General features: G+C 38.1%; 1 protein-coding gene across 1 annotated transcript; it reads left to right on the top strand.

The window, feature by feature from the left end:
- The first annotated feature begins 357 nt into the window (after positions 1 to 357).
- LOC139743298 (uncharacterized) lies at positions 358 to 4,347 on the top strand. The gene is made up of 5 exons (XM_071653792.1): positions 358 to 588; positions 1,075 to 1,239; positions 1,998 to 2,149; positions 2,942 to 3,224; positions 3,747 to 4,347. The coding sequence occupies exons 1-5, from the start codon at positions 420 to 422 to the stop codon at positions 3,890 to 3,892; spliced, it is 915 nt and encodes a 304-aa protein (XP_071509893.1). The 5' UTR covers positions 358 to 419; the 3' UTR covers positions 3,893 to 4,347.
- Positions 4,348 to 14,759: the final 10,412 nt, after the last annotated feature.

Genomic DNA, 14,759 nt, shown 5'->3' with positions numbered 1-14,759 from the left:
TTTTTTAGATTGGCAACTACAAGGAGCTTGTGTTGTTTATAGCAACGGCCAGCTGTTTTTGACCCCACGTGTTGAGTGTATTGCATGTAAACAATGGCGTTGACTACGGCTTGTAAATAGGCTCCCTATTCCGATCCCACGTACGTACATGGTTCACATCGGGACACGGACGTTTAAAACACAATATAGATCTACAGCCTGTCCTTGCAATTTCCGTCTTACTCCCACTGCTAACTGTTAATTTGGTAAACTGCTTGGAAACTCATCTTTCTTCAAGCGTATATTCAATTGATTGTGTTTCCACAGTGGACTACACCTATTCGAGCAAATTCATCATCACATTTTTAACACCAGAGGTTAGAGCTGGTAATACCTACCTGCAATCCTGGTGTTGAGCAGCTACAGTCAGATCTCGCAAGATGGATTCAATCGACACTGTACCAGTCCCCGCTGTACGTCCTCCGGTGGATAAGCCGATGAGGCTTGTTGGTGTTAGTCACAGTAATAATAGCCACAGCCTGGTCGATCACGCCTCCGCCAATGATCAGCTCCATCACATATTTCTTGTTGTCAAGCAACATATTGCCGGTAAGTTTTCCTTCTTCTTCTTCTTCTTTTTCTTTTCTTTTTAAGTCACTGGAATTCGATTGTTGATTGTGAGTCAAGTTGTCAATCTATCAAAAAGATTGCTTATCTGTATAATTAGAGTCTCTAATATTGTCATGCAAAGCAAGACAAAGATACCCTCAGGGCACAGCATTTACCAGGAACTGATGGGATACATTATAGAAACACAGGCTATCAAAGATATAGTTATAGGACTTCATTCTATTTTATATTAGACACCACAACATATAGATACCTACTTCTTCAAATTATGATTAATGGGGCTGAGCTGAATTTACAAATATCAGAGATAACCTATGTGTAGGGTGTCATCACATGTATAACTTTCTATAAGAGTCTATAGGGCTGGAGATTAAGCTAAGGCATGTTTAAAAAAAAAGGATTAAACTTTTTCCTCAATTCTCTTATCTCATGCACTTGTATTCGATTATTTTCCTCTCCATGCAGGTATTCTTGCTGATGCACAGTACTACAAAATTAATGAGCTCAAGGATGAATTCATTGCCCTTGGGGTTGACGTCTCTGCCCTGGAAAGGGATCGCTCTTACGAGGAGTCCAGGGATAAATACCATCGACACTTTTGGCGGGCAGATGACGAGTCAGAAAACAAAGGTACACACTGCAGTGTAGGCATGTGGGTTATGAACATCTTATTTTGTTTTGTTTTGGCCATCTTTTTGTTATTTTTTTTTTCATTTGCTGATTTGTTTTTATATTTCAGTTTTATCATTTGTTTTGATTTCTTAGTTTAGTATATATTTCTTTCAAAAATTAGCCAGAAAACATGATAAGAGGTGTAAATTTTTCCTTTTGTTTGTTTATGTTTTTGTTCTGCTTTGTTCTGTCATGTTCTGGATTTGAGTATTCTTTTCTTTTCTTTCTTTAAATTTGCATCTGCTGCATCATTATCTATGAGTAAATGATATGACACTGGTGGAGATGAATCAAAAATCCAAATTACAGTGTAAAAAGCAAAGATATCAAGTGATTATGTCAGTCCACTGAAAACATTGAGCTATAATTTCCGCAATTGAAGTCAGGCAATCATGAGTCTTTGCCTTCCTCTGAAAACTTAATGCAATTTATGATTGTTAAGTATTGATGAGTATGTATCACTCAGTGCAAACTTCATTACATCTTGCTTCCATCAAGACGTCCTCCTATTATCTATTCACCTCTCACACCCTCTTTTGTGCAAACATCATGCCACAGAACCTACATTGATACAGTAACTTTCCCTGTCATCATCATTCCAATTCACTGATCTTTGAATATTCTATGACATTCTGGGATTCCCTGTTTATAATTTGGAAAGCATACATGTAGATTTTGAACACGAGGTGGTAAATGGTGTTTTCGCTTGTGTGCAGAACTCATTGTGAAGCTGTCCCAAGTGGCCTACGCACTGTTGGACTACAAGCAGAACTGCTGCACTGAAAGCAGAGGACAGTATGCCCTGGATGAAGCCAAACTGGAGACGCTGTGCAAGAAACACCTGTATGAGATGCAGAACTATAGACGGGTAAGTCCCTTAAAAAAACAGCGATTCTTGTTTCATTCATTTAACCTGTTACCTGAGATATTCTGGCGAGCCCTGTGTGAAGTCAATGTGAATATATAAATGATCTAAGATGCAACTGAAGAATTTTATTGCAAAATGAGGTAACTCCATTCTTGCTAATTTGAGGTCTTTGCGATTGAAGCTGCTTAAAAACAAAGAAAAAATAAGGAAATGTGGGATATTCTTAATTATGATGTCAAGACTATTCCTTGTTACGTAACAAGTGAGATATCACGTGAAAGGTATTAATTTCCTCTATCTGATGATGGATTTACTTTAGAATGCTTTAGAATGTTAAAAGATGGTGCTTAACCCATTTTGTGATTAAATTCTTCAACTGGTTAATATAGTCTGTCTTACATTTTCCTCAAAGTTCTTGTGCAAAGTTTGATATCAGTGCTTTCCTGGTCATATTCTAATTGCAAGTGTAGGCATTTTGTGAGCAGATTGAAAAAAAAAAGAAAATCATCAAATGATGTCAAGACAAAGCAATATTGCAATAAGAATTTCCCTTTACTTCCATGCTCTTGCTTTACATTATAACACACGTTATAATTTTGGTAAACAAGGTCCACTTACTCGTCCGTAAGGCCTTGTGTACCAAAGATATCTTTTCAGCTATATGAAATAAAATGGAAATTTAGTGAGACTTTTATATAGTATTCGATATTGCAATATTATATTTTTGTCACCACCTCTGTGGTCATCATCATAATGCTCTTTCTATTTATGTCATATTCTCAAACACCAAAGGAGCTCGCCCACTTTGTCAACCCAGCCAGGGATAGGAACGCCCAAGTGACTCGACTATCCGCCCCGCTCCAGTCGAATCTCGAATGGCACCAGTACGCTTCACCGCTGGACGACCCTGACATCCGCAGACCACTCCCTTACGAGTGCACACTGACCACTCGTGAGTCCATCCGCCCGCGCACTGACCCCCCTGAGATAGACGGACACATATCCGGCGTCCACATCGTGCCCAGTCAGTGGGATGTACCAGACCTGTCTGGCAAGCCGGGAGCAGCCAACTCTGGTGAGTTCCATATTGATGAGAGATTCACCAAACTTGAGTATTACCAGTATAAGTAGCAAACTGGCAAAGTTGATAGCATGTCCAGAGGTTTCAGGTTCCAGAACAACTGGAATGATGTGGCTTGTGTGCAATCATGCTGTCCCGTGTTGCAAAGACAAAATGTGTCTCAGATAGGACCTGAATAAATTAGGTCGTGTGTGGTTTATTTATAGAGTGTTGCAACTCCCACACCTTAAATATTCCACTTCGATCACGCTTTGCAAAAGAGCGACTGTATAAGATTAAGTCTCATTATGAAGGAAGAAAACAAAGTTTGTGTTTGTGGAATGTCATGCTGTCGTGCGTTTCATGTCAATGACAGCCTTCCAAGCCAACTCGCAAATTGTAGCTGCCTTGTGATTTTAGAGCATGAATTTCACCCTTCTTTTTGAGTAGGTCTTGAGGTGAACAATGGCAACGTATTATGTTTTGTGTTCAATATTTATGATTGATATATCCTTCTTTTTTGTTGCGATTGTGCAGGTACTACTGGTAATCTGACCAGCCAGGGTCGATACGGTGGACGACACATCTATGAACGTAGCATCAACGAAAGGAGGCGGCCTTATGAGCAGGAGGTGCAGCATGTCTCAAGTCGATACAAGCACTACCATGGTCTCTGTGAATAGGCCCTTTCTCCTTTCTATGACGAAAAAAAATACAGAGAAATTTAAGGGCCTGCATATTTCTGAAAAATGTCACTTTCCCTTTCCATTACATCCTGCTCAACCCTACTCTGCAACACATTCACACCTACCTATCACTTCCGTATTTCCCACTGTGTATGGGATGCAGTGGAATGGAACGGAAGGAATGCTCCAGATGATATCAATGTATCCAAGAAAGCAAAGCATTCTTTACTTAGAATAGCAGAGCATATTCAATGGGTGTAAAAACAAATTCGAGTCGATTTCCTTCGGGAATTAATGTGAACATTCAGAGCTGACAAAGGACTGAAGAATATGCATGGATTTGAAAATGTTGTCTGCAAGGATTACGAGAGATAAGAATTGAAAGTGACTACCGTACATTCCTTTATTTTCTTAATTCTTGATCATGAGTTCTGAATATGATTGTATTGATGTATACATTCAGGAGATATTAGATTTGCTGCTTACACTGTAGTCTATGATCAATTACAAACAAACATGCAAGCTTTTCAAACTAGCTGTGAATACAATTGTGCTGTCAGAGTGATCAAAGAAAGGCAGAAATTCAAGATACGTGTAGTGATATATCAACACTTTTGACACATGAGCTACAATACATGTAAAGCATGATAGACCAACATTGATTTTGATGCATTTGTAAACTTTATTGGAACTTTCAGTGTTCTGCCTCTTATGCTATCAAAATCAATGTGAAATTGATATTATGTAACAATTACAGACAATTTTCAAGGTGTAATATTTCTGATTGCCAACTTGTCATAAATTTCAACACTTACCCCACAGCAAAGGTTATTTATTCATTCTTATTGTGTCATTAGGTGATCTCAACCTCAGAAATTGATGAAGCTTGGTTTGAATGTTATTTTTTTGTTTGAAATACAAAGTTATATCACATGTGTTGTGAGTTAGTATACTGCATGTCTGTACGATAAAGCATATCATGTACAATGTAAATAAAAGAAGCTATAAATAGCTACATAGACAAAAAGAAAAGAGTATGACATCTTTCAATCTTTTTGTTCACATTTGCAAGACAAATCTCACACTGCCATTACCGTTGTTCCATCTACCTCCTTTTATGTTACTAATCTGAAGTTTTTAGAGTCATAATGATAAATATTTATAGTAAGAGGTATAGCACATTCAATATTTCATATATGAATTACAGTTTGTACCTAATACAGTGGACTCCCGTTATAACGAAGTCCTCGGGACCGGCAGTTTTCTTTCGTTATATCGAAATTTCATTTTAGCCAAACAAATAAACAATAAAAAACAAAGAGTCGGTACAACCGTGTTCGTTATAACGGGAGTGCACTGTACCATACACTGTCCACATGTGTTACATTACAACATAAGTTATCATAAGGGCAGTCTTCATTGTGAAAAATAACAGATGGAGGTCAATAATTCAGTGTTTGTAATTACAGTGTATGTGCATTACACACACACACACACACACACACACACACATGTAATATAATGTATATGCTCTGCTTTACAGCATCGAGCACTTTTCATCAATCCTCAACAAACTATATATTCCCAACGGATATATACCCAACGAATATATTGTGATAAAAACCTAAAATGGCATTAGACTAAAAACACTTTATCCTGGCGAGGAAAGCGCACGAAATATAAACAAGAAATAGAAACATATATATATATATATATATATATATATATGATGAAGCGGGCTTGGCCTGGTACGTTGTGGGTGCTGCATTATCTTAATGTATATGTGTGACGGAGGAATGACTCGCAGACGTTGCAATAATGTTCACTACTGCAAGTCATTCCTCCGTCCCACACACACACACACACACACACACACACACGTATATATATATATATATATATATATATATATATATACATATATTATACATTGTATGGAGAGAGAAAAAGGAGGGAGGGGCAGAGTGAAACAGATTATTGAGAACTAAAAGAACTTCTAGGATATTATTTCTAAACAAGTAAGTGCATTTTAAGATGGCTGCAATTAACCCTTTGTGTTCACATCTTGGGCCTAGAGTTTACAGGATAAACCCACAGCAATGAGTTCATTGCTTATACAAAGACACACTTAATAGCAACCGTCGTGAAATATCCACACTGCAGGCGTAACTTTGTTGTAGAAACCGACGTGGCGGATATCCGGAATCGGGTCGGCATCGACGACGTCTAGATCGGCGGGTTCTCCATATCGGCCCAATCGGATCCGGCCGTTGCTCTCGTACATCACCCAAAACCGACGGAAATCGGTGGCTGAAAGGGCGTATCCGTTCTGCTTGTCGAGTTGCTGGCACTGGCCTCCTCCAACGAGCTTGCACGAGTAAAGCGTTGCGCGTGATTTTTCGAAGAGAGTCCCGACCGCTACCAACCCCAAATTAAAAGCAAAAACAGCAAACACAATAATTCCACATTTTTTATCCACTTATACACGTAAATTCAAAGTCACAGAAGTATTATGAAAATCGAATTTGCTGGTCTTAAAAAGTAATGTTGTGTAGATGTGATTGTCGTATGTTTTCAGAAACGAATTTTATTTTATAGTATAATGATGATAATAATAACCAATTTTATATAGCTCCTTTTCTGTACAGACTCGAAGTGCTACAACAATTTAAAAAAAATAGTAGAATTAAAATAGTAAACAAAACAACAGAGATAATTAAAAGAACAAAACCAAACAAACAAACAATAACTTCAAACTTGTCAGATCGTTAGCAGTATCCACCAAATATGCAAATGATAATAATGTCTTGGCCCCCACGTTTACTGCTGACCTACACAAGGATCTCAATGCTTTCCATACTTCGAAGTATTTCGTTCTTTTTTTTTCCTTTTTTTTTGTGAGGGGGGGGGGGGGGTGTCGGGATGGTGGATCGGGGAGGGTGCATGAAGTTAAACTTTCTTGTTTTACAAGGGCGAAGTAATGACGATATATTTAGGCCTGTAACCCGGCTGTATACATGTAATATTGATTAAACATGGACAGAAAACGTGATTTTTGTATCTATGTGCATTCTTAATAGCAGAACTGCATGATTAGATGACGTCACCGTCAGCTGATTTGTATAACAGACTAGTGAACTGTACCAGAGATACAGATAGAACTTATGGATATGATATTTAAACTGAATTTGACCAAACCCTGTCGGTCCACTGCTATACATACGAACTTGATCTAAACCTCGAAAAAAAATCTCATATCACATAAAATCCACTTTTGGATGAGAGTAAAGCTGAGAAAACACTGAATTTGAAGATGGCAGCTATGTACCTCCTTGAGATGGTGGGAAGTTGTTGGAAGGGGGGTTCGGAGAGGGGGCCGGCAATCATGTTTATTACCTTTTCCTTTCACGTGTAGGAGTGAAGAAAACGGGTGCACGTCACGAGTCCGACAACTAAAAGAGTCATCCTATACGAGCTACACACGAAGTGAACAAGGCCCACGAGTCCGACACTAAAGGCCAATAAGGTCGAGACCGAGTTTACATTACGGGGGGGGGGGGGGGGGGCGCTTAATGTGCGCTGTACCGATTTCGTGAGCTTCTTTTGCCCAGTGTCAGACCCGTGGGCCTTATTTGCTTAGTGTCGAGTTGCCGTTGAGCATTTTTTTTTTTTTGCGTGGTGTCGAGCACATTTCTTTTTTTTTTTTTTGTAGGCTGTACGACTCATGTATACGTATGAGCCGTATGAATCCTTACCCTTTTTCAGTGTCGAGCTCGTGGGCTGTATGACTCGTGGTTGTCGGTCTCGTGGAATGGTCCCAAGGGAAATTAATTCTTCCAGCCACTAAATAACATGACTTTCGAAAACAGTTAGGGACTGCTCATTTCAGCCGACTAGAGAGCAGTTGTCTATTGAGTTACGGCACCTAAATGGAGTGGTGTGAATTTTCTACCGTCTAATATCTCCCTGCTACAACTATAAAGAAGGGGGGGGGTAACTTAATGTTTCTTACTCAGTTCGTAGTAATTGGGTTGTTCATCTGATGCTAGGGCTGTCGTCTGGGAGAAGACAATCTTCGCTGTACTCTCACACTTCACTGAAAAGTCCACCAGAATGGGTAGGGAGGCGAATGGCGGGAAAGGAAAAATAATGTCGCCTCCACGGCCGGATGTTGCCCATGCGCATTCAGCACCTTTAGTATCGACTTGAGGAAAATTATTCAATGGATGATAAGAAGACGCACACACAGGCAAATAAACATGAAATTAGAAAAGAAAATGTCATCTTAAAGGCATTATTTACCATTTCTATTTTGCAGATGAAGCAAAAACCCAGCTTTAGTCCCTCAAAACAGTTCTAAAATGTGAGTTAGGGATAGAAACAACCAATGTAAAAATTTTGATTAGCATATTGTTAAGTATTGTTAAATATACAAAATGTTAACAACAGTTGCAATAAAATTGTTTCTAGACTAATTATGGTTTATTGAGAAAACTAGTGATATCTCCTTATAGTTTAGGCTTTATTGCAAAATCTTTATATGGTAGGATATTTTGTGATACAACTGACCTATGCACATATGCATAAAATGTGATAATTAGAACATTCTAGAATCACTGCTCACAATGATTAACGGTACCTTTAAAATAAAGATGTCATAGTTTGTGTAATTAACTGCCCACTTGACAAGAAATAATTGAAATAAGTTCATATTGATTGGTTTTTCCGTTTAACTTTTTTCCGGACCAGAGTTTTAAATCGTGAGCAACATGAGAAGTTAATTCCAGATGGAATCAGTAACACATGGGACCACTAGGGATTTCTTTACAGGGTTTGGATTCCATGAAGATATAGCATACAGCTTAATACATACTATGGGTATAGACATAATGTATATAGCAAGATCACAGTGTGCATGTTGCTAGAAATTAGATTGTTTTTATCATTTCGTTACATGAAGTTCTTCGAGTTTGTTCTGATTGGGGATAGGAGTTGACAGTTACTGAGCCCCAAGCCCAGTAAAAGCCGATACAGGAGTGGGTAAATATTGTTGTCATATTTTTAAACACCCGCTCCCCCCTCCCCCATAATATTAAGAGTCCTGGATGTCGTCAAACCTTACACAATAATATTATGTTGCTGTATACTTGCTTGTTTAATGTGAAGAATCCAAACAAATTCATACCTGTTGTCGCAGAATCTCCTTTAATGGTCGTAGCCGCGACAGGAACTTTGGGGGAAATGGTACTGATGGCAACATTAACGGTTTCCACGGAGTCCGACATTTTCGGCAGTGATGCGGCTGTCGTCACGGTGATACCACCCGGACTCGTTTTTGCCATCCGCTCCGTACTGGACGCGGGAGCCTGGGGAGCGGTGTTCGTTGTGGAACTGCCCGCATTACCCGCAATAGCGTCGGTTGATCCCGAGTTGTGGTGGGATGTGGGGAGATACGTCGTTGCACTGGTTGCAGCGTGGGTGGCGGGGAAATCGTTTGTTGCGCGTGTGGCAGTGCAGTTAGTTGCAACAACATGCGCGGCGTTGTTTTGCTGAGTATTAATGAACCCTGCCGGCGGGGGACGTAAAAAATTGAGAGTATCAAAATTGTGATCAAATTAAGATACATATTATACAGCATATACTTACATTCGACAACATGTTCTTTTTTTGGCTCGTTTGCTGCTTTTTATCACTCACCGTGTTCTTGTTATTCTAACAAACTGTTGCTAACAGACTCTTACACGATGACACTTGATAAAAAGTTGTATAAAAATGTCGCATTGAATTTTCTCTTCTCAGTTTCATTCTTATTCCTGTTCTGTATATCTTCTTCTTCTTCTTCTTCTTCTACTACTACTACTACTACTTTTTCTTCTTCCTACTCCTCCTCCTCCTCCTCTTTTTCTTCGTCTTCTTGTTCCTGTTCTTTTCTTCGGCTGTTGTTTTTTTTTTTTGCTTCCTATTCTTCTTCGTCTTCTCCACTTTCTCATTCCCTCCCCTCTTCATAACATTTGGTATTCAAGATATCTCAAACATTGAAATGAAGGACGCCATCCAGAGCAATATTTGTTGTTGTTGTTTTAATTTTACAGCGCGCCGTGGAAATTTTCGGAAAAGAAAAAGAAAGGTCGCGTTTTACCTGGTGTCGTGCATATCATATGGGGACCTTTCGTCCCCTGATTGGCCGACAGCCACGGCTCTTTCATGGCCTTCTCGACCAATCGGACGACAACCTGTTGATGGACGCTGATTGGTCGGCACTGAACCGCCACGCTGAGTTTGACAGGACACGCCCCGTCTGATGCGACTGGAAAAAAAAAAGGTATATTCGTGAGATGAATATCTTCGCGCAAAGTAATGAAGAAAACGATGTCATGGGAGTAAATACCCTCTGAAAATCATTCATAATTACGACCGATATTGTCGATATCATCATTGTATATGCTAAAGTAGACCCTAATATAGACGTTGTATAACAACACAATGCAATCAAACTCTGAATTCAACACATATCGATATCAGTCACGGCTGCCATATGCTAAACAAGAGTTCTTGGATATTTTCCTGTGAACCATGCAGCCTGATAAGCATAATTGCATATGTTGTAACACAATGGAGAAGTCCACTTGTCCCCACCTTCTCCTCCTCCTGTAGGCCCTGTTCTCTATTTCTTCTTCTTCATGTTCGTTTTTCTTTAATCTTTTCCTTTCCATTATCATTCTTCTCTCAGTATCTTCTTCCCATCTCCCCCCCCCCCACCCTCTCTCTCTCTCTCTCTGAAAAGATCTATATATACAGCGGATGGGAGATGATATAACCAAAATGGTTTCAATATAGTTCACCTACCATAAGCAGTTGCCATGGATGTGAACGTCACGAAGATGTATAGGACCAACATGGCATCCTGTATAAAGGAGAAGATCCCATTTTTTATCCGGGCAGATGTAAATCGAAGATTGCACAAAGTGAGTTTTCATCTTATTTTTTGCTGTGTTGCGTTGTGTTTTTTTCCAATTTATTCATTCCTTTATAATCTTTTTATCTCTATCTATCTATCTATCTATCTATCTATCTATCTATCTATCTATCTATCTATCTATCTATCTATCATTATCTATCTATTTTGGAAACGGTTGTCCGTTCACTGTCTTCCGTCAAGAAATGGCTATAGTTCTTACATCGTCTTGAAACTGTGAAAATGTGGCAAAGTATTACTGTTTGGTCAATTGAGCATTGATCGCATAAGCTCGAGTTGATATAGCGAAAAAACAAAAAACAAAACAAAAACAAAAAAGACCAAAAAAACAAAACAAAACACAATAATCCAGGCAATCATCATGAATTGAGACAATGAAGCTGTAAAATGCGTTTGGATGATTTTTGAGAGAAGGTGTTTGCATGGCGTGGTGACATTGTACACTTGGTTTGCGGTTCACCACGTATGTATAGTCATTAGAAGGACTGTTGAAATGGCAGGAGAAAGATAGAAAGAAAGGTTGGATGAGAGGTGAGAAATTAAGTAAGAGTATTCTTTCTGGAGTGAGTGTAGTCCTGAAAAGGACTGTGAACCAAGGAAGTATAGAAGTATAGAACCAAGGAAGTATAGAAGAGTTCTAACTCTTCTATACTTCCTTGGTTCTATACTTCCTTACAATTGGTTCACAGTCCTTTTCAGGACTACACTCACTCCAGAAAGAATACTCTTACTTAATTTCTCACCTCTCATCCAACCTTTCTTTCTATCTTTCTCCTGCCATTTCAACAGTCCTTCTAAGGACTATACATACATGGTGAACCGCAAACCAAGTGTATCTAAAATGCGTTTGGGTATGTCAGGTGAGTTTACTAGACCAAAAGTCAGTCTACATTGATTTCTCTCATTTGAAATTTGGAAAAACACACCCCTTTGCCAATTTCCTTTCTTTTTTTTCTTTTTTTAGTAAGTAGGCCCTACTGTTGAAGTATATAAAAGGAAAGTCAAACAAAAATGCTGACCATTTTCACAGCAATTGTGCAAGTTATTGTACGTACCGTGGTAATGCACTGTCTTACGATCCTCGATCTGAACAGAACATTGCACGAGCAGGAACCTATTTCCAACATGAATACATGCACGCTTGAGAAAAATACAAGTCCAAGTAGAGGGTGATGAGACGTTCTTCCGCTTTTATGATTGCCATGGCACGCTTTCACAGTTTTATTACTTTATTAGTCATTGCGTGACGCTGCTGGGGGCGTTGCAGCATGTAGTTATTCTCTACATGTATATAGAGATGTTGCTGTCTTGGTTTTGTTTTCCTCTTGTTACACTATTAGCGAGAATTTCATTATTCATGAGATCAGCCGATGGACGAGCGTTGAGTTCCGGAATCTCGAAATTTCGTGATCCTGATCGACCTCACCAGTGAAGGCTGGAGGCTAAAACGAATCTTCAAATCGAGCACGAAGTCTCAGTAATAATATATTACATAATATTATTACGTTGATGTCGGAAAATCAGGTTTCCACGTCTATCCCTGAAAACAATTTCCCCTAACCTTTTTACTGATCGCGCGTTAGGCACGTCGCGCTGATGGGAAGTGATAAACGCCTTCCCAGGATAGTGGGTATATGAAAGGGAAACTCTTTTGCCTTGTCTTGTTTTGTTTCTGCTTCTATTTTTGTGCTGTTTGATGCTTTTTATCGATTGAGACTTTTTCGTTGAAGGATTCATATCTAGTTGAAAAGACTATCATTGCCACATGACCGAGTGCTTATTATTTGAGAAAAACTTTGGAATGTTTTTACTTTTCCAAACATTTAATGGTGAAAGGTCACTGTCGCCGTGTTCAAGTTGTCTATCTCCAGTCAATTCAGACAAAAAGAACAGATACAGTTCCATTACGATCTCATCCAATGTGTGTGTGTGTGTGTATGTATTTATGTATGTATGTATGTATGTATGTATGTATATGTATTTATGTATATGTGATGTATACAACATTTTAAAGTCATGTGATTTAAAATTTACCATGTCTTCCAGATCAGAGATGATATATGCCAGCGCCTCAGAAAACTCACAATGATCTTCGTACAACTTTTAACTAAGTATACATTTTTGAAAAAATATTCAAAGTTAACAAGGCTTATTTTTCGAGTCAGATTATGACCAAGCTGAATAACTTCATTCAGCTTCTAACTGTCCACATATGACGACTCTCATCAGTTTGACATTAATGTGTAGAACAGGGGTGTACCTAAATATATGAAGAGTTTGTTCGCAAAAACCGATAAGTCCATATTTGCCAAATGGAGATATTTGCGATTAAAGGTCAAGAAAAATAAAGAGAATAATAAGACAATTTTTGCTTCTTTTCACCATAACTTCAAAAATGTACCTTTAGTGTACTGACCAATATATCATTTAAAAGGTATTATTTTGTACTTTATGACAGAGACCGTACTTCAAAATCTTCAAAAATGGACTTATCAGTTTTTGCAAACAAACTCTTCATATTTTTAATGCACACTGCATTTGAGAATCAGCCATGCACATCGTCTTTGTCATTATTTTGTATACTGCTGTCTGTGACCGATTTCTTCGTTTCTTCAAAACGTATAGAACGTTAGCACTGTTAAGTTTGGGGGTTTTTTTGTTTTGTTTAGTAATTGTCCGATTTAATTTGGGTGCCAATGTCAGATAGGGCCTGTTCATGTTTTATCGTCCGCCTGTTTTTTTTTTTCACCATATTTCGAGGGTGCTGAATCCAAATCTGGATTATGCAACACTAGCATTCTTAAGGATTTTGATATATATTCAAGGTGGACGCCAAAATGATGGCCATGTCCACATCACTACACATTCTCGTCCATCTGTGAAACATGCTTACATGCAGGTAAAAATGCCCAAACCACACACTTACTTTTTTTTTAAATACACATACTATATATATATATATATATATATATATATATATATATATATATATATATATATATATGTATGTATATACACACACAGAATGATAATGATATCATGACTTTGCTGGTACATTGTATTTATACATAGACATTTCCATAGCTTACAAAATGCTTCAATAAAATGGAAGTAAATTGTCTGTCTTCAATTATGAGTAATGTGATTTTTAAGCGAAATGTTTTGTCTTCTTATTACATGTATTATTATTCTAGTTCAGTCTGCCCCCTTCAATACTGAGGATTCTCGCAAACTGTCAAAGAGTTTATGAGTGAATGACCATGTAGGAAAAGGAAATGTTTTAAAGCGGAGATTCAGACATAAGCAATATAATGAGCAAATGTGAGCTCCACATTTAAACAATGTTTGTGTGAGGTGTACTTGAGATCTCAAACTTCAAGTGATGAATTTTAGAGGGGCAATTCCAGTCATGCTTTGTAGAATTTTAGTTTGTGGGTGAGGCGTGACTCTTAATTATTAGTTTTACCCTTACATTTTGCACGAATTTTGCACTGACATTATCCACTGTCCGATCTAGTCTTTTTCTATATCCTCGATCATACTGAATTAAAGGGATAGTATAGTTTTGGTTAAGATGGGGTTTTAAGGTTTCCAACTCTCTTATGAGGTAATGAGGAACGTCATATGGAATATAAAAGAACTAAGAGGGGTTCAAAGTTAATTGAATGAAAATTGGGTTTGAAATGACTGAGATATCCAAAAACAAAGAGGTCCTGATATGATAAAAGATGGACCCACCTTTAATTAGGATCGCTTGTTTAATCTGTTTGTGAATATTTCAGCCATTTCAAAATGGATTTTCATCAAATAAACTTTGAACTCCTCTTAGAATTGCAGGATCTTTAATATTTCGTAAGTGGTTTCTAATTATATGACAAGAAATAAATT

This window comes from Diadema antillarum, unplaced genomic scaffold, assembly GCF_040938485.1.
Source record: "Diadema antillarum isolate AM-2024a unplaced genomic scaffold, OU_Dant_1.0 seq00001066_RagTag, whole genome shotgun sequence".
In the NCBI taxonomy this organism is placed as follows: Eukaryota; Metazoa; Echinodermata; class Echinoidea; order Diadematoida; family Diadematidae; genus Diadema; species Diadema antillarum.
This window is presented reverse-complemented; position numbering and strand designations above follow the sequence as displayed.